This window comes from Notechis scutatus, chromosome Z (genome assembly GCF_049901735.1).
Source record: "Notechis scutatus isolate UNSWTSFEM ecotype Mainland chromosome Z, rNotScu1.2, whole genome shotgun sequence".
NCBI classification, from domain to species: Eukaryota; Metazoa; Chordata; class Lepidosauria; order Squamata; family Elapidae; genus Notechis; species Notechis scutatus.
Window position 1 is genome coordinate 82,943,737 of NC_142025.1, and position 27,091 is coordinate 82,970,827.

Consider the following 27,091-nt stretch of genomic DNA (forward strand, 5'->3'; position numbering starts at 1 on the left):
GTAACTCACAATGTTACCCAAGCACATCTCGGCTTATAGTTAGAACAGATCTCCTGATCTAGCCTCTAAAATAATGGCTGATAAAGCATTAGATATAATAATAACAGCAGCAGGTACAAATTTATAAGTGGTCTGAGAACAATGGAAAAGTTATACATTCCAAAGAAATATAAACACAAGAATGGTTGAAAACAAAACAAAAAATATGTGCTGGTTTTCCTTCAAAGCATTACACATTTACATTTCATGGGATGTAATAAGTGATGCTAACACTGTGTTGTTGGGGAGGAAACTGTTTTATATAGGTATTCTCTGCTTACTGACAACTCAGGGAGATTCAAATCACAGACCGAGAATGAGATCAGACCTGTTTAGGAAGACTGGGGTTGTCAGTACCACACGTGGTTCAGTGGTAATACACAAGAGAGGGCAAGACTGTCTCTCAAAGTGAATTGTCTGGTCAAAGTGGATTGCAGCTGTTCTGTATAAACCTTGCTGTAACCTCTTGTAATTTATTGGGGATTTTAATGTATTATTATTACTGGGGAAATGGAAACCTTAGCATATTCCAACTGCCAGCCGTAGTTCTCTGGCTTTGGCACGAAAGGAAGTGTTTTGTTTTGTTTTTTCACTTCAGAGGAGATCAGATCGGATTTTGTATTAGGATGATTAGGGACTGAAACAGATGTTGGATATTTCGTTTAAGACATAGTGGATTGTTTCTACCCTCAGAAACAGTTAGATTCCCTTATTTAAATCCTCAGAGCCTCACTTCTATTTTGATGCTCCATCTTGGAGGAACAGCAGCCTTTGGAGAAACGACGCACTGTTTAAAAAAAAGCTTCTGCTCCGAAGAGGAAAAGAGGGAAAACGTTCTAGTACCACGCTCGGGGCAATTGCTTCGATCCTGCCTTCCTGTTTTTCATCACTAAAAATATTTGAGTATCCTGTAAACCGCCGGCAATTCCCTCCCCCTTCTCCAACTTGTCTGAGCCCAAGTTTTGCGCACCATTTACTATCATTTTCTCTGCCGCAAAGTAAAAAAGAACTGGGAAGTGTGAAATAGGGCAAGGTGGTTCTTGCCATTCACCGTGAAGCCTGGGTTTTGTTACGCATAGCTAATTTTTCTTCCTCAAGCCTTGGGACGCCTCTTTTTGACTGATCTACTCTCCATCCTTGGAAAACGGCACTTGCTTTTGTATTGGATAAACATCCTTCAACCTTATTATTGACTGCATATCTGCCTCAGAATGAGGAGCATAAGAAGACCAGGATCTTCACTGATACTTCTTCCACCAGAGCCTGGAGTTGCCCCTCCTTCCCTTGCGGCGTGCATCGGCCACTGATTCTGCTACGTGTTGTGCAAGAGCAAGCAGACTGTTGCCATTGGTTACTGCCTGGGCCTTTGCGTTCCATTCTCGCAGCCGCGTCTAAGCTCGGGTTGTGCGGATTCTTTTCTTCTTCCCATAGGTTTGTGGCTCCCCCAAGAAGCCTTGCAGTGAGGAGTGGGTGATGGTGGTAGGCACGAGCAAGCTTCGCCAGGGAACTTTGCAAGCGGAACAGGCTCGGTGAGTTTCATCCATTTCTGCAATGCAAATAATTCTAGGATCAGAAAAAGTGCAATCTGGATTTTATTTTCAGATAATGTTACTGTTTTACCAAGAGGAAGAAGGACAGCTATATAACAAGTCCTGCAATAAGATTTATGCGCGGGCCCTTCCGACAGCGTACTCTTAATTGCTCACTGACTTTCCAGTCCTGGCAGAGAATGACTCCGGAAGAGCGGGCTGGAGACGGAGCTCTAATGGAGTGATGAACCTGTAGGTATTTATAGCGCCCACCGCTTTAAATATCTACGTGAAAATGTGGGATGAGATCCTTTGAGCTTGGTATCTTAGTTAGGATATTACGGTTATCCAATTTATGAAGTCAAACGTGGAATGTCCACCTGAGGTGAGATCAGAAAATCGGTACTGTACACTATTACTAAACATAGGTGGTGAGTCTAAGTGGCAGCAGTAACCAAGATGGCATGTGATTTCAACAGTAGCTTTGCTGTTTTGGAAGTCCTACTAAGGCCGGTATTTTAGGCACTCCTATTGGTGATTCAAGATAGGAATGGACTTTGTTTTTTTTTTAACTAGAGGCTAGTTTGTCAGTTTGGTCTTGTATGTTGTGTATCTGCTGGACCTATTACAGTACTGCATTCATTGCTACAGGCACTATAATGTGCTTCCCGATAATTTAATTTTACTTCTTCGGTTATTGAACTATTTTTCCAAGTCATTTTTCAGTTTTCTTCAGGAGTTGCAATTATATATGTGTGGGGGAAGGAGGAAGATAAAATCAACAAAATGTGGCTTGCATCATAACACTCTGCCTGCCACCTCCTTTGTATGTATGTGTGCCATTTCATGAATGCTCCAAACAGACAAATCCCACATTGTAGCGCTCCATCCTCATCTTGCTGAAAAATCTTGCTGAGATTTTTGACTTTCCTCTCTTTTAAATTCCACTATCTAGAAGCCTAATTCAAAGGAACATTTTTTTTCCATACAGCCTTTTCATAATAGTGATCCTTAGACATAAAACCTTTCTTAGACATAAAACCATGGCTTGAATCAATTTGATTCATTTAAGACACCTGGCTAAAAAAAGAAAAAAAGATGAGCTTTAGCCCATCATAGGCAAGAAAACTGGCTGGGTTACTCAGGACCAATTTCTCTTAGTCCAACTCACATTGCAGGGTATTGTTGTGGGGCAGATAGGAAGGAGTATTAGGTATGTTCCCCCTCTTGAGTTATTTATTAAAAAATAGGTGGGATAAAAAAATCTAAACCAAATATACATATCTTGTTTGTATAATGCTTATTTTCAACCGTAATTGGGATTTTATTAAGGGAGATAATAGAGACGCCCTTCCCATGAAAAATCTAAAACTGTACTTTTGCAATCCTTTCAAGATTGATAAAAAGGCACACATTGCTAGACATTTTGAATTGCATATTGCTGAAGTTTTAACTTTTATCCCATAATTTTATTATATATTGCTGGCAGCAGATTGATATTCAGTTTTTATTTTTTTATTTGAAGTGCCTTTGAAATGACATACATTTAAACATATGTAAAACATTTGTATTTCTAAAGCAGCTGCTGCCCTGTGAGAGTACAGTCAGACTAAATCAGAATTGTTGGAAGTGACAAAAGGGATCTCAGATGGATTAACACATTTTCCACCCAGGCTTTACCTATATCTTTGTAGGATATATGAAGCATAGTTTACTTGCTTTTCCCCATAATAGTGTGATTTTATGATGAACTTGCAGAGTCTCATCTATTTGTTTTATAATTTAGGATTCTTTTTAATGTCCTTAATTTTTTCATTGTAAATTCTCCTCAGCATTATTTTAATTAAACAAAGGATATAAATATTGAATGTAAATACAAAATATGACATAATATTTGCATTGTGAACACATGGTATTTGTAAAACTAATGAAGCTGAACCAAATAAAGTCAATGGGACATTATAATTTGTTCCATTTATTTCATTGTGTTAAGATCAGCCCATTGAAGTGAACAAGGTAGAAACATTTTTTCCCCTTCAATAGAGAGCTTAAAACATATTTCAATTCTAGTTTAGTTCATTAAATGTTCAACTCCTATTGGCAAGTGTCTATAATTATACCATTATGTTTTCCTCATATACTCATCCCTTGAATATTTTTTTCCTTGCAAAGTGAAGATTAGTGATATCTATTACCCTTGTATGTTTTTAAATCAACTTTATTTAAATGAGTATATTTGTGTTGCTAGTGACTTTTAAAATAATTGATTTCCCTATTAAATACTAAGCATAAAAGTTTGAGTCCTAGCCAACAATGTTAATTACTTCCTCTTTTAAATATAATTTTTCTGAAATAAGTGCTTTTTCAAAAATAAGCACAATACACAATACAATTTTGAAAGAGAAAATAAGGAAAATGAAACTAATAAGGGGGAAAAGTACAAAGAAAGAAAAAGAAAAAAGAAATAAAAGAAAAAGTTATAAAGAAGTGGTTTCTGGTCTTCTCAAATAGGAATTACAAGTTACATTTATATTTTTTAGTAACAGAAAGGTTGTGCTCTTCTAGTTCTAAATTTTTCTTATTTTTCAGCAGTACCCACTTCTTCATCCAAACCAAGCAACAGGCTACAAAATACAATTTCAAATCAGGCTGTCCTCATTTCTTGGCATCTTATAGGATTTTATACTTAACCCTTGGCTGTTCTCTACAATATTAACTGCTTTTCTTATAAGGATATAATGTACTCTGTGAAGCCTCTACTCTGAGAAACTTACTGTGATAATTGCTTAGAAGGTAATATATTGATCCCTAATGAAAAACTGAAATATTATGAGCAAAAGAACGAATAATTGATACTGGGACATATACAGTCTATTGCTTAAATGTGTATATTAACTAATGTACACTGGGTATTAATTGTGTACTATAAACAACCCATTTGTTTGAATACAGATGGAAAAATATGAGATCCTTGGACTTGTGGGAGAAGGAAGTTATGGAATGGTGATGAAATGCAGAAACAAGGAGAATGGCAGAGTTGTTGCCATTAAAAAATTTTTGGAAAGTGAAGATGATAAAATGGTTAAAAAAATTGCCCTGAGAGAAATAAAATTTCTCAAGGTAAGATAATGGCTGATAAGTTCATATTTCTAAATCTGTAGTGCCCTGTCACATATAAATATATATGTAATTTTGTAGACCTTTCGTCTTTGCTATAATGTTATTCTTGACGTTTATTAAAAAAAAATTAAAACACAGGAGATGGCAGAGATAAAGTAACACCAAAGAGATGTGTGCAAATACAATTATTTATGTTTAGTTTTAGATTGATTTCATATGTCTGATTTCCATTGGCTAGATTCCCAGAACAAAAAATCCATAATAATTTATTAACCATAATTGTTATAATCCAAACTACTTGATGATTAATATGTAGTGTGAATTGGGCTCCAGCATGTTAAATATTAAACAAAAGGTATATAGAAAACTGTTCTTAGAGAAAAGGAAATTAGTATTACTAGAGGGAATTACAAGCATAACAGTAAGAATGAATAAGGAAGAACTAGTTAGTAGAAAATACATCATTTATTCAACGAAAAAGAATAAATTTTAAAAAGCTGGGTTTTGTTTGGTCTTTAGGTAATTACTAAGATATGATTTTATTGCTGTAGACTAGAGTTATTAGCTAGTTAGAAAAAAAGATTGTAATTTCTCTTTACTATATTATCACTGAGTTCTAATGTTTAGAGAAATCTAATATTTAGAAAATGAAATCATTTAAAAATATGTATTATTTTATATTAAATTGTATAACCTTATTGTCATGGCCTAGAAATAGGGCATAGAATTAAACAAGTATTTAACTTTGTTCTATCAATTAGACTTTGCTGAATAAATAAATGGGAGAAAATTTCCACCTTTATGGATTAATCTCTGAAAAAAATAGTGTACTTTGGTTGTAATGGATTGTTGAGTTAAATTGTTTATACAGTGATAGGGAAAAGAGATTGTGTAAATAATGAGACTATAATAATTTGTGAATATTAGTAATCGTTAGTACTGTTACTTAGTAATCATGCATAGAACAGGACAGTATTTGGAAGTATTTATATGGTTTACTTAATGATGTACATATTATTCAAGAGGCAATTATTGTGAATGTTCTCATGCAACACACTGTCTCCTATTGTAGTTTTATGACGTACTTCATGTCTCCTGATAGCAATTAAGGCATGACAACTTGGTGAATTTGCTGGAAGTCTGCAAGAAGAAAAAACGATGGTATCTGGTGTTTGAATTTGTAGATCACACAATCCTTGATGATCTTGAGATGTTTCCCAATGGCTTGGATTATAACAGAGTTCGAAAATACTTATTTCAAATTATAAAAGGGGTAGGATTTTGTCATAGTCATAATGTAAGTACATTGCTGCATCTGTTTGAGTTTGTTTGTCTATTTTCTTGTTAGGATATTTGAGAGAGATGCTAGCTTCATACCTCAGAATAAATTTACATTTGTAATAATTTATAATATTCCAATAATTGTATTTTCATGTTTCTTACATACAGCTATGAAACTATATGCTATCTAATGAAAACAAACTGCCTTTTTTGATTTCTATTCTTTGTGGAAGTGACATGTTTGTATCATGTTTTTCCCCATTAATTGGTGATGTAATAGTTGCTTCAAGGTTAGTATGCAAAGCTATTATTTCAAAGGCAAGGATATATTATTATGCTTGTGTTAATATTTTCTGAACATTCTGCAGGTTTATCACTTGTATGCTCATATAGAGTGAGTAAAAATTTACATGTTCTTCTTTTGGGATAGCGCAATATTGCACAGTTATGGAAATGGAGAGAGTTCTTTAACAGACATTTTATTGTATTTTTTTTATTTCTAGAAAAATATCCTTTTAAAAAAATAATTCAATGTGTGGAGATATAACATCACGGACCATCCATTTTCCAGTACAGTTTCTCACATTCCATTTGTCAAACAATGAGAATGTGAAGTAGGCTATCCTCTTTAGATTAGTCTGAAGAACGTAGATGTTTTCTATGGATGGTTTTCCATGATGGGTTTATAGTGACTTTGCTAACATGGATATGAATCCTTTTTTTAGATCATACACAGGGATATTAAACCTGAAAACATATTGGTCTCCTGTTCAGGAATTATCAAACTCTGTGATTTTGGATTTGCTCGAATGCTGGCCGCTCCTGGTGAAGTTTATACAGATTATGTGGCAACACGGTGGTATCGAGCTCCTGAGCTGTTAGTTGGTGATACCAAATATGGCAAGTAAGGAAATATAGAATAATTCAATATTAAGATAGTCTTAGATGTTTAAAAATATTTTTATTTTATTCAAAACAAAGTTAGAATACAAAACTCAATAAAAATCCAAGAAGACATAAAAGAAAAGAAAAAAACACAAAACAGAACATTAAAAAGGGTGCATCAAAAATAACATACACAAATTATCCCCTCTAGTTGAATACTGATTAATATATTACTACAATTAATTCCTACCCCTTGTGAAACAGGCTCTCCCCCAAATTTTAAACTATTAAATCTATTAGCAACTTGTTGACCTGTGTTCTATATGTTATATTAGTGACAAAGTAGTTAACTGGAAAAATAATTAAAGCACAAAATTAAAGTTTCAAATCTTTATGTTAACAAGCTGTTGTTATAATCCACTCATAGAAAATTTACCACTGTATCTTAGCTATCCAAGATAAATAGATAAAAAGTTATAAAGAGATTGTCCTAGGTCAAAAATCCATGTTTATTTCTTAATATCCTCTTGTCAATTGTGGTTTAATTAAATGTAAATTCGGTCTCCATAGTATGTCAATCTTTGAATCAGAGTGCAAGCAGATCATGGTTACACTTAAGTGCTCCCTTCAAAACCAGGAAGCAGCACTGTCAAAGTACCAATTTTAGCAGTGAAATCAGTAGATCGTTGATAAGAGGGGGGGAAAATCCACAGTGAACAGGAGCCATTTTGAAAAGAGGGCCAAAATTTTCTTAGCTTTTTTTTAAATACATTTACAAGGAAAAGGAAATTAATGGATATGATGAATTGTAGCTTAAGCAGAAACTTAAAAGTACTATTATTATTTTAATATACACTCTGTAGAAAATCAAATAGAATAAACTTCTTTTTCTATTGTCACAAATAGGCAATTAAGGTAGAGCTAGTTCTGCATAAGTATGTTTTATTTGCAGGGCTGTTGATGTCTGGGCCATTGGCTGCCTGGTAACTGAAATGCTTACAGGAGAGCCCCTTTTCCCTGGAGATTCTGATATTGACCAATTATACCATATTATGAAAAGTCTAGGTAAGAATGCATCCTGCCTTTTTGTGTATGTTTTTATCTGTCTGGCTAGCTAGCTAGTTATTCATTTTTTTGTAAGATTATACTTTTAAAGTCTTGTTATTGATATAAACGATTATAAATTTTAGGAAACTTAATTCCAAAGCACCAGGAGTTATTCTACAAAAATCCTCTCTTTGCTGGAGTGAGATTGCCTGAAATCAAAGAGTTAGAACCTCTTGAAAAACGATACTCAAAGCTCTCCATTGCAGTCATAGAATTTGCAAAGGTAATTTTGAGGTCTCCTATCTTTCTAGTCTGTTCCTATTAACAGAATCATGCCTTTAGGAATCTTCAAGTTTCTGTGAAATTGAATATTGATAAGAAAACCAATCATTTCAATATCAGTGATCTTTTCCCAAACTCACACGACTGCTTTAGAAACTGTTCCTAGCTATCTTAGTAGGTAGGCATATGTCCTCCTATTTAGCTTTTCAGGTGAAAAAAAAGCAAAATTAATTAATTATGTATGTATGTATGTATGTATCTTTGGTTATTCGGGTTTTCTCCCGCGTAAAATTGGAAGTATCTAGGCGACGTTTCGATGAAGTCTCATTCATCATCTTCAGGCTTTGTGCTTCTCAGAATAATGTGAACTTGCAGCTGCTTCTTCCTTTTAACTGCTAGTGAGGGTGTGACTTGATTGGGTGGGGGCTTGGCTGTGTTCTGATTGGGTGGGGGTGTGTTTTCATTGGTTGGGGGTTGGCTGTGTTCTGATTGTTCTGACATGACCACAGACCAGAAGCCGCACCGCGGCTGCATCACTACCCGCTTCAAACCCCTCCGACCCATACATGAAGCGAACTGACGCCCACCATGAAGATGCGGCACGACCACGAACGCGAAGCCAAACAGCAGGATCACAGCTCACCAGCTCAAATCCCCAGCAACTAAGACTAACCTGAGCACAACCAAGCCCCCACCTGAACAGAACACACCCCACCAATCAGAACACAGCCAAGCCCCCACCCAATCAAATCACACCCTCACTAGCAGTTAAAAGGAAGAAGCAGCTGCAAGTTCACATTACTCTGAGAAGCACAAAGCCGAAGACACAAGCCTGAAGATGATGAATGAGACTTCATCAAAACGTCACCTAGATACTTCCAATTTTACGCAGGAGAAAACCCGAATAACCAAAGATACACACACACACACACACACACACACACACACACACACACACATGAAAACAATTGAGAGAGCCTTCCAAAGAAGCCAGATATCTAGTCCTCAGTTTAGCAATCATTCAGAGATATTACAGACCCCTTAAAAGCTACTTATGACCCAGTTTCAAAGTTAGGGCCGCTGCGGCATTCTTACATTTGTCCTTACAACCAAATGCAGGGATGCTGCAGCTTCCCTCCCCCACCCCCCCACCCCCCCCAGCCTATCTCTCCCACCAGGTTGCTGCAAGCCTTGAATCTGTTTTCCACCTCACCAGAGCCCATCCACCTTCAATTGCGCCAGTCGGTGACTCTGGACTGCTTGGTTCCATTCCAGAAGTGTGTGCCATTTTCCACGTGCCATTATGAAACAGCACCTTAGTTGCTCCTGCCAGTGGTTTCCCTCCCACCATTTCGCTCCCAGAGAGGGAGCTCTCTTTCTCTCTGCTGGGCAGCCCCACTTTCTTTTGAACTGCTAGCCCCTTGGACAGCGTGGCCACACAACAGAAAGGGAGCTCCCTCATCAGCCACAGTCACCGGCAACTGCAGACAAGTAAGATTGGGACCTGAGTAGTAGAGATGAGGGGCTAAACCCAACCTTGGCAGTGGTGGGGGTGGCGATGGCGGGGGGTTGAACAAAGACTTGGGTAAGTGTTCTGTGGTATGGAGAGTCACCAGTAAGAGGGAAATCACCAATGGGACAGTTTGATTGCTGTTGCTGTGTGTGAAGAAAGGCTTAGCCTTAGATTGAAGTGGCTTTAATGGCTGCTCCATTCCTGGGATCTGCCTGCTTTCTGCCTTCCTGTCTCTGCCTTCCCCTTCCTGACTGAGGCCGGGCTGGGGTGCTGCCTTCCCATTCTAGGACAGACTGGGCTTCTTTCCCAGTTTTCTTGCATTTGAGCTGTACTTCAGCATACTGTCCAACTCGCGCAAATCCAGTGCCAGTCCTCCTCTGCATCCCCACAGCACCTTGTGCTAGGACATTTGCTTAATGACCCATACATTCAGTTAGTGACTACTGTAGTCCCCAGTTAGTGACTACAATTGGTATGGTTGATTTTGGAGTCTTTGAACGAAACAGTCTCACTTCACTGTCTCACTTAACAACAATTTGTAACTTTAATGGGCAGATTCCATTATACTTGTACGATTAGGACTACCTGTACAATAGAGAAACATCTCTATTTTCTTTTTTTAAAAAACAGATGTTAACCTGCATTCTGAATGACTTTTTAGAGGACTTTTTCAGTCTTTCCAGTATTAATTTCTTGGTTCAAGTGACGGCTTAAAACTTTTGGAATATCTTGACACAACTTAGCTATAATGTCTTTGCCTCCTCTTCTTTGAGTGATTGCTCACTTGTTTTATTGAATTAGATTTCCTGCTTTTATTATTTTTAAAAAATAACTCAAGGTGGCAAACATACGTAATATTCCTCCCTCCTTGTATTTCCTCTATAACATCTCTATGATGTGGGTTAGACTGAAGGGAGGGTGTCTGACCCAAAGACACTTAGCCAGCTTTCATGCCTCAAGTGGAATTAGAATTTTCTCAGTTTTGTACTATTTTCAATATCCATTTTATATTTTGTGATGTGATGTCCTAATTTCAGATATAGAACTTCCTGGCAATATTGTGATTAGATTTGTATGATTACCCTCTGAATATATCCTGTAAAATGTTAGCTTACTTTACTTCATTTAATTACAAAAGTACAAAAGACTAGTTTAGATCTAGAAGACTGGAGTGTTCAATGGAATTTTTGACATTTTAGCTTCTGCCATTACTCCCCTCCATTTCCACTATATTGTATACCTTTTGCTGTCCCTCTGCTTCAGAAATGGTTTGCTGTATAATATGAAAGGGATTTCATAAAATCCAGGCTAAATTCTTCTTATGTAGATTAGATGTACTGATACTGTGTTTTGTTTAATAGAGCTTGGATCATTTTGTTTGATTCCATTGTGTTTAACCAGTTAAAGTTTTAATCTTACTTCAGCAATGCCTGCAAACTAATCCAGAAAAGAGGCCGTCTTGTAATGAACTGCTGCAATGCAACCTCTTTAGCAAAGATGGGTTTGCTGAAAGGTGAGTTTCCTGATTTTATCAAAGTACTTGTTAAAAAGAAAGAATGCTGAGAAGTTCTATGTATATAATACATTCTCCTTTTAGCATATATGAAGATGGAACTAGACATTGTTGACTTCTGGAGCTGCAAAAGACTTACATAGTGTCACTAAGTGAAAATCATGGATGGGAATAATGACACTTCTTATCTGCTTCTTTTTCTGCTGCTACGTTCTCAGAAAAACGATTACAGATTTGGTCTAATTACAACTCAGGAAAACAAAGTGGTATAGGGCATGATCTGGCCCAGCTAATTCTTCATTGCAGAAGAATTTTACTTCTTTCCATTTCCTGTACCAAATGCAAACTAGTTGCTCCTTGTTTGCTATCAAATGGTTAGTGCCAGTAATATATTACTAACCAGAACAAGACCCCTAATTTATTGTAATAGGAAGTGACATTTCAAATGAGGCTTAATTCACATTAGAGACTGCCCCTTCTCACATCTATTTAACTCACATTGGCTTATCTTTTAGACTTATGTGTGTTTATTACATAAGTCTGTGTTCATAAACATAGAGTTTATGAACAATTGAACAATATAAAACTCAGTGTTTATGTATGGTAGTTTCTCTGTACAGAGATAATTTTTTAAAATGTTCTTGCTGATTTCTTGGAATGTGCTTTTAGTGGAAATCTATGTGTGAAAATCTTAATGTATTTGATCTGAGTCTATAACTAGCATTAATTAAAAAATAAATGGAGATTGGGCAAGAGTGAAAAAGACATGATATTAAACCCACACAGGTAGTTCTTAAGATATAGCTATAATGGAACTTGCCTCTTATAGTCACATGTCATGATGGTCATTAAGAGAGATGACCATGCTTAATGACCTCTGCCCCTTGCTCTACCTGGTGCAGTTGTTAAGATGCAGATTGATAAGTAGATCACAGGCGTCTTGGGTATGGGAGGCCCTGAAATGGTAAGCACAGGCCCACTTGCCCCAAATATGATGATTCCCTCAGGCACCAGCTCAAATGATGATGAAGAGCTGGCTCCCTCCAGTCAGTTGTAAGGATGAATAATCACTGGGATGCTGCAGCAACTGTAACTTTGAAATGAGTAGCTTTAGGGATAGACTGCAATAACTGAATAGTTGCTAAGTGATCAGTTGTATCTTGAGGACTACCTGTAATTTTTAATCTCTTTTTTTGTATTCTAGTCAATTTATTTATTTCAGTTTTGATCCACGAATAAAAACTTTGCAACATAGGATTGCAAACATCTGTTGAAATAATAGTATAATGTAAAATAAAAATAAGCTTTATTATTAACTTTAGTAGACAGATTTAAACAGAAACACAAAAACATAACACACCAAGCAAGATGATAACAAATATCCACTCAGTTATCAGGAACCCCTGTAGAATGATAGCAGAGAAACCCCAAGATGGCCATTGTACAGAGCACTCAGCACTAGGTCTGCATCAAAGTGTATAGCTTTGTAGAGTTTTATGAGGTCCTTTACGCTCTAAGCTTGGTTGTTTGCGTGCAGTTTCATTATCTGAATGGATAACAATCATTAATACACACAAGCTCAGAGAGCATCAAGGACTCCATAGTTCAGTGTGAGTCACATATATTGTCCTATATTTTTCCTTAGACCTGTTTAAATGGCAGTTTTATTTGTTATCTCATTGTACTTCTAGTTACATCAAGAAATGATAAATAAAAGACATAAGACATAAGAATTTATTTGTCATTACACTCGCTAGCGGGTGCAACGAAATGAGGTGCTCTTCCACAAAGTAAAACTGGACAAACACCACTAAAAGAAAAAAATTGAACTAAACACAACCAACCATACAATAATCTCTATGCAATTTAAAAATGTAAATACCCCATTACTCTCAGCCATTTAAATTCCACAAAAATCTTATGACCCTGCATTCAAACTCAAAACTGCACTCAAAACTGCCAGTATTTCCAGAACTATATTGAAATGTCTTTTCTTACCAACATGGTAAAGATATTTTTAATTTATATTTTTTGAAAATATTGAATAACAACAAAAATATAAGAGAAGGGGTTTTAAATGTGAATGTGTGATGAGTAAATGCTTTTGCTTATTAAATAAAAGTTTCATTTTTATGTTTTCATTTTAATGTGAAACATAAGATTTGTTCAAGAATTTAAAATCAAGATTCAAAAGGAAAAAGAACACTCTCTACCCAAGAAATCAAAAACAAATAAGAAGGACAAAGATGATATAGGTGATGAAAGAAAAATGCTTTTAATCCAGGTTTGTGGAACTCAGGATTTTTTCCCTTCTTTACAATTTTATATGAATATATGTATAAAAATGATTTTAAAGCCAAATTTAATCTGTGCCTATGAAAAATTATTCTTCATTGTTTGAGATGGGACTGTCAGAATGTAACATTCTAAGAGCTTTCCTATTAGAAATCGTGCAGTTTTACTGCATACTGCATATTTGCATACAAACCCTGTTCTCTCCATTAATTACATAGCATCCTATTTTAAATGCAATGTTCTCTGAAATCCTTCTTTCTTTATTTTTTTAGTTATATATTTTATTTATTCAAGACAAGATTAAAATACAAAGTATGAAATTCCCCCCCCCAAAAAAAAATCTAAAAGAAGACAAAAACAAAACAAAACAAAAGTAAAAAACATGATCAAAAATATTAAAAAGATACATCAAAAAAACATACACATATTATCTCCTCTAGTTGAATACGGATTAATACTTTACTACTATATTAATATCCACCACTTGCAAAAGAGGCCATCCCAAATTTTTTAAACTACTAAATCTATTTGCAAATTATTGACCCGTCGTCTACTATATGCTATAATAGTGACAAAGTAGTTAACAGGAACAATAATAGTACTATAACAAAACAAAATTAAAGTTTCAAAACTCTCTGTTAACAAACTTCTGTTGTAATCATAGAAGGTTTACAGTGGCATGTTATCTATTCCAAGTCATCCCAAAAGTTATAAATAGTTCATCCTGGATCAAATATCCATGTTTGTTTCTTAATTCCATTTCTTATCAATTGTTTCATTAAATATAATAGATTCAGTCTCCAGAATAAGTCTATCTTCCAGTCAAAGTCCAAGTAGAAGTGATACCAGTTACCGTATATTTCGCGCTATAAGATGCACTTTTCCACCTCTCAGAAGTGGGGAAAATGTCTGTGTGTCTTACAGAGCAAATGTTGCAGGGAGAGGAGAGGGGTTGGTGCACTGCTGCTGGGAAATTCTGGAGCCTTCGGTGCTGAGCAGCTGATTGGCGGTTGGATCGGCCTCCCAGAATACCATCGATCAGTTCTAGGCGATGGGGATTGCCACCGCCGCCACTACTGTTGGCTGCCGCCTGTTTGCTGCTGATCGCCACAGCCCATTTGCCATTGGTGAATGGGTAGTGATAGGCAGCAGGGCAATGGCGATAGGTGGCTATTGGCAACGAAGGCTCCAATGTTCCCTGCCAGTGGTGGCAGAGTTCAGCTCAGTTGAACTGGTGGTGGGCACAATGGAGCAGAGCCTTGACAAATCACATGCTGGGACTTGTGATAATGTGCTGAAGCTGACTGGGCTGTTTGCAGTTTGCTGCAAGGATGCTAGCCAGATGAATACCAGATGGATGCCGGAAAGCAGGGGTAGATGTTTTTTTCTTGCTTTCCTCCTCTAAAGGTAATGTGTGTCTTATGGTCCGGAGCATCTTATAGACTGAAAAATACGGTAACTAATCCATCTTGTCTCCCTCAATCTTTGTAGAAGAAAGGAATTTGCCAATTCCCCTTTCAGTCAGAGTCCTGGTATTGTAGAAATATGCAGATTTAAAGTTCAGAGCAGCAGATGGAATTCACTTAGTTCTCCAACATTAGAATGTTTATTTGGTCTGAAACTGGATCAAAGTCCTTTTGTGTATCTTTATCCAAAATTCCATGCCCTAATATATTTTGCAGGATCATTATTGTTTCATCGAGCTTTTTAAAGACAAATTCATTGTTGAGCTGCATATGCAGCATTTTCAGAATCAACAAACAAGATTGATATGGTACTATATGGTATTAAGCTATTAGAGAATCTAGTTATTTGCTTTGGATATTGTAGAGCCTCCTCCCAGAAAATAACAAAACTAGTCATGGAAAGGATATGGAATGTCCCAGGCAATACTGCAGATCCTAGTCAAGCAATACTTACATGCTATGTCCTAGATAAAAGGAAGTGAACTTCCAATAATCTTTTCTGCTGTCTTCATCACACTCTGCACATTTTTCTTGTCCAAAGCAGTAATATCTCCAAGCCACACAGTAATACAACACAACAGGATGCTTTCAGTTATCCCTCTATAGAAAATGATAAGAAGAGGGGGAGGAAGATGTACTCTTCTCATACAATGGAGAAAATATAGGCACTGCTATACTCGCTTCACCAGTGTCTCACTGTCCAGTGACTAAGCTAATCTGGTCGTCAGCTGCACATCCAAAAACTTGATATTACTAACGACCTCCACAGTTGAATTGTTAATACACAGAGGTGTACGGCTATGCCTGCCTTTTCTGAAATCAGCAATGATCTCTTGTTTTTCTTACATTTAAAACCAGGCTATTTTTATTACACCAGTTCATCAAACCCTCTACCTCCTCCTGTAATTGCCCTCATAATCGTCCTGAATAAGGCACACCAGTGTTATATCATCTGCGTACCTGGTATATGGCTGGTAGCAAACCTTGCACAACAGTCAAGGGTCAGCGGGATGAATAATAGCAGACTTAGGACACAGCTGTAAAGAGAACCTGTGCTCAAGAACATGGTGTTAAAATTATTAGTCCCAACTCACACATACTGGGGCCTATCAGTGAGAAAATCAAGAATCCAGTTGCACAAAGGAGTTTTGAAGCCTAAAAGACCCAATTTATCTACTAAATGTTGAGGAATAATCAAATTAAATGCCAAACTAAAACCAACAAACAACATTCGCACATGAGTATTTCTTTCCTCTAAGTGCATCAAACTCAGATAGAGAACATAGGAAGTAACATCTTTAGCTGAATGGTTTGGATGACTGAAGTGAGTCAAACACTGGAAGGAAGCTGGATACAATAAAGTCCTTTATCAGCCTTCCAAAATATTTCATAATGATGGACATAATTGCAACTGAATGATAATCATCAAATGTGATTGAAAGACATTTTTGGCATTTGTAAAATAATGGCAGTTTTAAAATATGATGGAACACTGCCTGCTGCAATTGAAAATATTTGTAAGAACACAAACCAATTCATCTGCATACTTCCTAAGAACACGCCCAGGGATATTATCCAGGCCTGCTGATTTATGAATGTTAACTTTCCCAATGTCTTCTAGTCAGAGGTAACATCAAAGCTAATCATTTTCTCATCAGGATGGGATATTGCTTTCCTATTGGGTAATATTTGATGCCTCAAATCTTCCTAAAAAATTTGTTCAAATCATTTTTAAAAACTGTGTCATCCTTATAGCACAATGGAGCCAATTTATAGTCTGTAAAGGCCTGAATGCCTTGCCATATACACCTAATGTGTTTGTAGAGTCCTGAAAGAAGATCTGAACTTTCTGACTGCGCTTGCTTTACTGTTTTTATGGTATATTTCAAATTAGTTCTGGCTGTTCTGAGCACCAGCATATCACTGGATTTAAAAGCCGCATTCTGTGCTTTTGGGATCTTGCGAACCTCATTTTCGTCCATGGTTTTTCATTACCGTGCACCACAATGTTTCTAAGGACAGAGACATCCTCAATGTACTTCTGAATATATGCAAACACAGTAGTGGCATACACTTCTACATTAATATGTTGGTTAACTGTAGCAGCTTCTTTAAACATGCCCCAGTCTGTATACTCAAAGCAAATCTTGTAATGCTTCTATAGATCTCTCCATTCAAACTCTCACGTGCTTCACTATTAGCTTTTCCCATAAATAATAGAGGCTTAAATGTTGGGTCAAGCAGCACAGAGAGGTGGTCAAAAGAGCCAAAGTGAGGGCGGGGAATAGCTTTGAATGCATTCATGATATTGGAATAAGAAAGAACCAATGTATTCCATCTCTGATTGCAAAGTTCACATATTGATGGAAAGGGAGGGGGGGAGTTATTTTCAAACCAACCTGATTAAAATCCCTTACAACAATAAAAGCACCCTCCAAGTAAATAATTGACTGATGGTGTGATAGAGAACATTCAGGGCCTCATCTCGGTTTGCACAAGAAGTATACAATACAAAAAGAAGAAATATATATAAAAAAACAATTAGAATCCAACAAGGGGTTGAAATAAATCAGCATTCAACTGCTAATAAATTTTTAAAGCAAAAAACAAAACAATAAGTTCAAAAAGTGAAAGTTAATATTCAGACATGCTTAAGAAAATGAAACTGCTGACAAGAAGGTGTATACTTCATTGATAGACATTCATTGATCGCTTCCAGAAGGAACTGCAATTTTCAAGACCCCCCCCCCCCACCTTCCCAGCTGGGTTCATGATTGTCCAAAAGTCATCTTAGGTCATTCCTAAATGCTCCCATTTAAAACCAGGGAATAGCACTGCCAAAGAACCAGCTTTGGCAATAAAATCAGCAGATCATCGGTAAGAAAAAAAGAAGCCCTTACCATGCAGCAGCCATCTTGAGAGGAACCCCTGAAACTCTTTCTCCTTTAGTATATACAACTATTCCCTGGTAATTAATAAATATAATGTTTTAATTACATTGATACATTTGTAACAAACATTTGAATACACTTTAATTTCTTTTTTGTTTTTACGTGCATTGTTTTTTAATGTCTTTGTTATCTACTTTAGCATTTTATATTTCTTCCTGCCCACATCTACATTTTTGTGTGAGAGGAGATTCACTAGAATTTCACTTGTTTAGGTATATGTCAACTGGCAGCATGTTGTGGCAAAGAATCATCTATATTAAATTATATTAACATGTAATTCAGTCATTTCTAAGAAATACATTTTTCTGAAAAAATATTTTAATGAAGTGTTAGGTTTGTCTTCCAAGAATATGTTCAGACTTAGAATTCTAACTTTAGATGACAGAAGCTGGATAAATACAAGGCTTTATAGAGACATAAGAATAGGTTTGAACTGCAGTTTCCTAAGCAGCACAACTGTATCAGGTTGCAGTAGTGTGATATCTCTAATAATCTTTAGGCTGAAAAACAGTAATTAAAATCTCTTTGGACAGGTGTTGCTTCTCAATTTTTGTAACATGATAACTTCAATTTCAAATGTAGTTCAGCTGCTACCACTGAAGTACTAAGTAGGATTTACTGAAGAATAAAAGAGACAAAGTATAAAGTAGGAAGAAATACTGAGAATTAAGGAATGTGACAGTATTGCTGTCCAGGATATACTGTAGAAATGGATGTTTATTAAGGTGATGGTTATACATCTCATTCTTATTGTTGCTCTAAAATAGTCTACAAAGGTTTACCTTTTCATTGCTTCCTGCTGCTATAGAATTAAAAATGTCTATTTTTTTTTTTTTTTGCTTAAATGTTGATACTAAAGAATTAAGATCACCCCACATCTTGGTGATTTAGTATGAGGTCCATTAATTTGTTTTACACCTGTTTATATATTTCTTTCCTTCTATCTACTTCTGTATATTTTATTAATAGTTACTATTTTCGAAATAAAATAAAGTGAGGACAAGAGTAGAGAAAAGAAAGTATGTCATTAAAAAATACCAGAAAACTAAATATTTTTTTTGCTGAAACTCATTATTTTGGCTGTCTGGTTTGATTCAAATGATGATGGAATATTTGAACACAGAAATAATTGTACATTTATGTATATATTATGCAGGGCAACTCATCAGAGAACCAGGATTGGTGTTAGTTGGTTGTCTAATTGTATACGTGAAAACAGATTTATTGCTATCTCTGTCGAATTCTTATTTTAAATGTTACTTTTTCTGTCTTTCATTGAGATAAAATATTCTGTATTCTTCCATAGATCAGGATAATTGTACATATATAGAGCAATACTGTGGATTTGAATGTGATTGGTTGCTGCTTGCAGATAGAAATAATATTTTTTTTCTCATGTAGTTCTCCTAGTGTCTCCTTAAATGGTTCAAATGTTAACAGAATTTCAGTTTTCTGTGACCTTTATATAACACTTATATTATTTTTTAATTGTGTTCAGTTCATTTATAGTACTTGGTTTGTGTCTTGTAACAGGATTTAGATGTGAATTCAAAGCTCAGAGATTCCAAGATGTTCAGAATGAAAGTATCTAAGGCTGACATACTGAAATCTGAAAGATCATCATGTATAAGTTTCCTGTATGATAACAGTGTTGGACAATTTAATACAATTCCAATATATCTAAAGGATTCAAACAGTAGCCTAGAATATGTGAAGAATCCAAGCATGGTAATTCCTCCCATTACACAGAATTATTCCACCACACAATCCAGCATCAACAGGACCCCCACAATGGGGACAACATTAGCAAGCCATAATTACAGGTACAACATCAGAGTGAACTATCCGATTGGTATCAGTATCGCAGATTACTTTACACTTTAGACATTTCTATTTAGAAAATATATATCTTTGCATATTATCCGATGTTACTTAAGGACTAATTCACACATTATTTCCTAAGTATATAACTACAGTATACATTTTGAAATAGGATGATGATTCCTATGCAAAGTGAGAATTGCTCCAGCAGTATTTTTTCTTATGTTTAGGCCTCATAGTCAGTTTTTTTAAAAAACACCCAATTGTGCAGTGGTGGAACAAAAGACCTGTAACTGAATAGACATCACAGAGTGAAGGAAGGTTGAAGGAGGGAGAAAACTCTTACCTAGCTATAAGCAAATATTACCTCTTATAATCAGTATATAGCATGACAACTTCAATATTAATTCATGTTAGCAGTCTTCTATGCAAACATTGACTCAGTTGTAGATCTAATTAATTTCTGCAAAGTCTCAACATCTTCTGCCTGTAGATCAATCTGGGACAATTGTATTTTTCAATTATATAGTCGTGGATCTGGCTATTTAAGGATGACCATTCTCTGTTTATTTCTAGAATTGATGAAAAAACCAAAGTATATTTCAATCCTTGTATCAAGCAAGGGAAAAAATCACCAGCAGGTCAATACAATGTAAACTTAACAGCATCGGTAAGCTCTCTTCAAAAATTTTGAGCCTTCCTGACATTTGGCATTTATGAAATCACATCTTGTGGAAATTTAGGAAAGCATAGGATGAGCTTTACAGTTTAGCCATTTCTGTTTAGAAAATATACATATATTGGAAAGTGGGCAGAGGCAAGGGAAGCAAAGTTATCACTTCCACGTGCACCTAGCAAGTAGGGCCTTTCTCTTAACATTTTATCTCTCCTTGATATTTTGGTATCCTTTTGTTTAGTTAAAATATTCTACTATACTCATCAGCTAAAAATGTTCCCTGGGTGATTTAAATAAAATAAATAAAAATAAAGCAATCCTACCAGCAAACCTATAGTGAAACATTCACAGCACCAAGAGGGGAAAAAAAACACATAAGAAAGAAAGAAAGAAATTAAGCATTTTTTTCTTAAAATATGAAACATTTGTAAGGGGGGAAAAGAGAAGAGTTTCTTCAATCCTTTTCAGTTACAAATTTGTAATTAAAGCTTTTTTCTTTCTAAAGTGTGTGTGTGTGTGTGTGTGTGTGTGTGTGTGTGTAATGAAAAATAACAAAAATGATAATATTTTGTGTAATTTGGACAGGAACAATTATGAAGAAATGTATATGTGTATGTGTGTGTATGTGTATATGTGTGTATATCGATCGATCGATCGATCTGTTGATCGATCGATCTATCTATCTCAGTGGTGAGATTCAAATTTTGTTACTACTGGTTCTATGGGCATGGTGTGGCATGGCTTGGTGGGTGTGTCAGGGGAAGGATACTGTAAAATCTCCATTCCCTCCCTATCCCACTAACCTGCTTTCCAGCTCCGTTCTCCTGTGCAGGGGAACCAAAGAAGACCCAACCAATCAGCTGGGACTTGGGGGCAGAGAGTAGATGGGGGCAGGGCCAGTCAGAGGTGGTATTTGCTGGTTCTCTGAACTACTCAAAATTTCCACTACTGGTTGTCCAGAACTGGTCAGAACCTGCTGAATATCACCTCTGAGATATTTCACAATCAAGACAAAAAGAGCCACAAAACAGACAGAAGATATTAGAAACACCAATCAAGCAGAACACAGCAAACTCCAAGACCAATAAACACAGACCAAGACTCCCAACCAATCAGGATGAAGAAAAAACCATTCTGGCACAGCAGTAGGCTAGCCCCAAATTTAAAACTGAAACAACTGTAAAAGTCTAACTCACAGACGAACACAATACAGAAGCCTGATGATGGCAGATGAGATTCTGCTGAAACGTTGCTACAACTTTAAAAGCACAACTGTAATGACGTGGGAAAATACCCGAACAAAGCTGAATACCATACATGTAAGTACCCGCGAAAGAAGGGTACTTAAGAAAACAAATACACACACACACACATATTTCTTCATTATTGTTCCTGTCCAAATTACACAAAATATTACAATTTTTGTTATGTTTCATAACTCATTTAGCATCTGCTTTGAAAGCTTATCAAGATACAGGCACAAACAATTTGAATATTTAGGATATTTTATGCAAACAGGGAGAGACTTTAATTGTACCTGTATCTCCTACTATAGGATGCAACTCAAGCTTTCAATTTTCCTTAATAGAGAATAGCCTTCATTTAGCTGATTTAACGTAGGTATATCACCATAGCATCCTTTCCCAGCCAATAGTCTAACATATTTTCAATAGCTATCACTTCTTTCTGCAGATATTTGTAAATATTCTTTCCCCGCCCCCCAGCCCCACTCTCTCCATTATATTGCTTAAAGTTATTTGGGTGTTAAAGAGTGGGCTCGCTATTGATATAGGATATAGGATAGAATAAATATTTATTACTGCTTATATAATCTCTGCAAACAGTGTTTCAATTTGGACCTTTCTTTTTTTTTTTGCAAAACCTTCACATTTTATTTGCCTGGTAATAGATGCCAAAAGAGAACAATACTCTTCAATCCCTCAAGAAAAAATTGGAGTTTTCTAAAGCAGATGTCCATTTTCCGGAGCTTAATTACAGCCATCTCCCCGAACTCAAAGGTGTGGATGGTAAGGGTTTGTGTTTGGTTTTAGAATGGTTATGAATAATTTTTATATAATAAAGGTTTTACAAAGATTTTTTGTAAACTATAGAAACAGGAAAAAGTCATTGTGTGACCATATAAATCTATTTAATAAATAAAGGAAAGAAAAAATGAAGACTATCAAGAGAGTAAGAAAAAGAAAGATACCCAAAGAAGCAACTTCTGGTCATCTTTGTAAGCAGTTTGTAGCAGTTAGCATAACAATACATCTCCACCATCTCATATTGCATGTTATAGTTCCTTCCAGTAAACAAACCTTTTAAATCATCTGTTCATTTTTAATCATTTTCAGCAAAAAGTTTATAAAAGATGTCAGTCTTTTACATTTTATAGTTCAGAATTGATTGAATAATAACGTTCAAAGCTAAAACGTACAGCTCAATGTATCATTGTCATTTACATTTTTCTGAAACGTGAAAATTCAAAAATAGAAACATTGATGAAATTTTACCCTGCTCTATCTAAACTAGGAACATTAACAAAGTCAATAAGTTGATATGTTTTGTTTTTCTATAATGTTTTATTCAATTCATTTCTATGCGTGCAAATTCTGTATATCAGGGATCGCCAACCTTTTGGACCTCAGGGACCACCAAACTCATAATTTTAAATCCCGCAGACCACAGACCCTGGGGAAATCCCCAAAAAGGTCTGCAGGTTTATTTGCCACCCTGTTTTCCTACCCATCAATCATTCTTTATTTGGGATTGCAGGATACCGTCTCCAGCTCCGTGCTCGGGGGAGAGAGAGGGAGAGAGAGACTTTTGGCTTCATGCAAGGAAAGCAGCAGGAACAGCAGAAGTCTTTCTTTCTCTGCCCCAAACTCCACCAGAAATGAGTCTTTGTGAGACTTTTGCTGGCGCAGCTTCTTGGAGCAGGATGCCTTGAAGGGTCCCAAAGACTCATTTCTGGTGGAGTTTGTGGGAGAGAAAGAAAGACTTTTGCTGCTTTCCTTGCGTGCAGCCAAAAGCAGAAGAAAGAAGCAGAAAGAAGCAGCCTGGTGGCCAGGCGAGGTGTGTGGGGTGAGTGGGGCAAGTTTCCCCCCTCCGCCCTTTTCCCCCTCCCCTCACTATCTTATGTTGTTCACAAAGCAAGTGACGCAAGCCTGTGTTTCCATGCAGTCTGGATTGCTTTGGGTGGGTGCTTTGGGGGTGACATTGCGGACCACCAAAATTTTCACGCAGACCACCAGTGGTCCCTGGCCCACTGGTTGGCGACCACTGGGTGGTCCTAAAATTTATTATGCATATGCTTGTGCACAGATGTTCAGTCCATAATAAACATGCCTTCTGTCTTTGCTGCAGATGTGGAAGACTGTGATTGATGTTAGCCTGCCCATTCGTTTGGAATTATTTTAGTCCATACTAGCTTTTTAATTAAGGGAATGGAAAATATTCAAAATAAATATCTCTAAGTAAGCAAACTTGAAAAAAACTCTTTTAGAAGATATAGTGTAAATGTCCAGATTCTGTTAAGCTTTAACTATCTTCTTACCTATCCAGCATGACCGGATGTGATGATAATATGAACTGCAATCCAATAATCGTGGAAGGCCACATGTTGTCCACTGTATTATAAATCAGTGGCTAGCAATTAATAGTTGAATCAGTCAAATGAAAATAAAAAGCAGTTCATAGTCCTATGTAGCATTGTACATTTTAGGAAGTCTGGTAATTTTGTAAAGACTAACTTCTGTTAAACAAAAATCAAATGTTTCCTTCATAAATAGTTTGGAATTCCAGATTTCTAAAGAAAGAAAACAAAATTATTCCAGAGTCTCGCATGCCATCTCTTGCCACGATAGATCTTCAGAATCCAAACCTGGCTCTGCATCAGGTATTTGGTTCCTTTTATTTTGGGAGGGGTGGTGGTAAAAATGCATACACAACTTATGGCATTTGTTTTTCTTATTACTATTACCTATGAAGTATGTATCTTTCCAATATGCAGCCTTACTTTCCTTTAAAAAAATGCACAGTAGAAAAAATGCAAAGAAGAAAAAAAACTTGCTTTTCACCTTTGTATTGATTAGTAATTGTATTGAAAATAAAGCAGAGAATATCAAAATTATATTTTATACAGCTCAGTTAGAACACCATTATATCAATACTATCTCAGGAGAAATATGAGGGGGAATATTTAGAGAAAGATAAGATAAATATTGATGAAGTTAGACTTTGTAATGTATAAAGGATGAGTTAGAGGAATATAATAAAAATTCATAAAATTATTTCAATACGATCAAACATGGTAATAGATTCTAGTTATTGTTATTTCTTATTGATGTTTCTGCTAACACTAACTGCGGCCCAAACATTAGCATGCTTGAATTTCAGTTAAAATATACTTGATTTGCAGATATCTGGAAACTCCTTGCAAGATACCTCAGAAGCCAGCTTCCCCAAGGTAGAGCATCAATAACAATCAGAATTGGCAACTCTTATGTGATTCCCATTGATCACACATCTACAGCACTTTTACACCCTTATGGAGGTATTTTGGGGAGGGAGAGGAAGTTGCTAGTATTTTGCTATAGCTAAGCTAATGGCAGTAAAAGGAAAAATGATTTTATGTTAACTAGCACTATGGTACTAAGGCTGCTACTTCTTTTATAATGTCATGTGTGTGAAGAAAATAATCTACAATTAATCATTTCAGCTATCTTGAAAACTGATGTAATTTGGTAGAAAGTTGTGGGAAGAGATCTCTAACAGTTGAGGATTACAATTTAACCATTTAAATGAAAATCTCTCATTTCCTCAATGCTGATTCACATTTTCTATAGAAAAGCTGTCATTCATTAGAAGTCAGGCTTTTAAAGTCTTCTTTACTGGCTGTTCACATATTTTGGTAAATGACAAACATAGGTGGCAAACATGGGTATCCATGACGCCAAAACACGGCCACTTATGAAACAAATATCAAAATAATGCAACACAAACCCTTACAAACTTTCATTCACCATTGCAATATAAATATGAAAGGACAGATACCTTGACATATATTTCATAATTTTGGCATCATCATGGCTATTTGTACATGGCTGTGAAATTGTATATGACTTAGCACTTAGTATGAGGTCAAGCATGTACTTTAGACAGGAAAGATGGATTTTACAGCATTGTCTTACACTAATACAGGGGTGTCAAATTTATGGGCCGGATGTGTCATGCGCTGGCCATGCCCACCCAGTTTAGTGAAGGGGGGAAAAAGTTGCAATATGTCACGTGACAACGTGTTGTCACGAGTTTGACACCCTTGCACTAATAGGTATTTTACAAGCATCATTTTTTCACTTTTGATTTCAAACTCCTTGGTATTCAATTGCAAATTGAATTGAAATCATAAATCAGGGGAAGGCCATTGACTTGGTATCTTAACTTTCTTTTAAATATCTAATTCAGTCCTGTGAAAGCCAGAATTTGGGGCTAAAAAGCCTTAGCTCTGATCTAGTACGGGAGAGAGATGGTGGTCTAGAAATGCAAAATTAAAATAAAATAAATAAATAAAATATTTTGTAAATCCCTAAAGTAAAACAAAATTAGCATAAGTTTCCATTGAAATAAACCTACTGTGAATTCGTATCAGTGATACTATGGGTTGATTCTGACAGCCATAAGATTAGCATTTTATATGAGCCCTGCCAATTGTGGTTTATTCAAGAGAGCATAGTTATGTTAACTGTGACTGAACACAGTACGCAAACAGACCCAGTAATGATATTTTAGGAAAAAGAGAAAACAACGCTTTGATAAAAGATAAAACTATTGTTTAAAATTATTTTTATGCTTTTGGTTAAAATTCTATTACAGCTTATATTTGCAATATTTGTGACAAATACTTTCCTCTCATAATAAATTAACTTGGATGAATTAGAAAAAAACTAAGCATGATATGACCTGATTAGTACTTGCGTAAAAAATCATCAAGAAATTTCAAGTTTGTAGATCCTGGAAATTTGGAAAAATTAATCACCTGTCAAGCTCAGCGATGAAGTCACCGGGAGTCAAACTCAACTCAAGGGATACTTTTCTTTGTCTAAGCTTTCTATCAAGATTGATAAAATTATTGTATTCATAGCTCTATGTTTCTCTATTCATGTCCTAGTTTTCACTGAATTTATTTAGTGTATGGCTTCACTGAATTATCTTCATGTAGTTACAAGCATGCATTTAAGGAAAATCAGCACTCCTAAACATTATGTTTGGAAACTGGCTCTCTATAAACTAGCCTTTATCTCCCTTCCAACTCTGCTATTCTATTCTATTCCATTCCATTTATCTGGATCTCACTAAATCAAGGGTCCCCAACCACCAGTCTGCGGACCGGTACCGGTCCGTGGAACAAGTCCTACCGGGCGCTGGTTTGCTGCCGCGCCATCTTTTTGATGAAAAAGTGCTTCCGGTGAGCTTTTCCGGGTAGAAAGCTCACCGGAAGCACTTTTCATCAAAAGATGGCGGCGCCAGCTAATGCCGGTACCGGGCCGCGCCATAAAAAAGGTTGGGGATACCGGGTCGCGGCATAAGAAAGGTTGGGGATCACTGCACTAAATGATATGTTCCTAATTCTTTAATACCATCACTCTTGTAAACTGAAGTTAATGTTATTTGA

The 27,091-nt window shown here is 36.0% G+C and overlaps 2 protein-coding genes and 1 long non-coding RNA gene across 6 annotated transcripts in view; 2 read left to right on the plus strand and 1 right to left on the minus strand.

Moving 5' to 3' along the window:
* The window catches only part of G3BP2 (G3BP stress granule assembly factor 2), a 61,839-nt gene extending 60,907 nt beyond the window's left edge, over nucleotides 1–932 (plus strand). Inside the window, exon 14 of the mRNA XM_087945843.1 lies at nucleotides 765–932. Coding sequence (XP_087801969.1) covers nucleotides 765–932 — 168 coding nt within the window. The remainder of the gene's footprint in view (nucleotides 1–764) is intronic.
* A 521-nt stretch (nucleotides 933–1,453) lies between these two features.
* On the plus strand, nucleotides 1,454–26,770 carry CDKL2 (cyclin dependent kinase like 2). 4 transcript variants are annotated; one of them, XM_087945848.1, is made up of 14 exons: nucleotides 1,454–1,568; nucleotides 4,161–4,361; nucleotides 4,521–4,688; nucleotides 5,791–5,985; nucleotides 6,695–6,873; nucleotides 7,807–7,919; nucleotides 8,045–8,184; nucleotides 11,121–11,209; nucleotides 13,370–13,493; nucleotides 19,455–19,744; nucleotides 20,319–20,412; nucleotides 22,328–22,445; nucleotides 24,210–24,316; nucleotides 24,839–26,770. In XM_087945848.1, the coding sequence occupies exons 3-14, from the start codon at nucleotides 4,521–4,523 to the stop codon at nucleotides 24,899–24,901; spliced, it is 1,680 nt and encodes a 559-aa protein (XP_087801974.1). In that variant the 5' UTR covers nucleotides 1,454–1,568; nucleotides 4,161–4,361; the 3' UTR covers nucleotides 24,902–26,770. The 4 variants fall into 4 exon arrangements, with proteins under 4 accessions (XP_087801974.1, XP_087801975.1, XP_087801976.1 ...); XM_087945847.1 differs by lacking the exon at nucleotides 4,161–4,361 and having other exon boundaries at nucleotides 1,477–1,568; nucleotides 24,839–24,886; nucleotides 26,293–26,770; XM_087945849.1 differs by lacking the exons at nucleotides 24,210–24,316; nucleotides 24,839–26,770 and adding an exon at nucleotides 23,785–23,819.
* Nucleotides 26,673–27,091, minus strand: LOC148128951 (uncharacterized). Its single transcript, XR_015745710.1, has 2 exons — nucleotides 27,028–27,091; nucleotides 26,673–26,767 (listed from the first exon to the last, which is right to left on the minus strand). It is a non-coding gene; the product is annotated as an uncharacterized LOC148128951 (long non-coding RNA).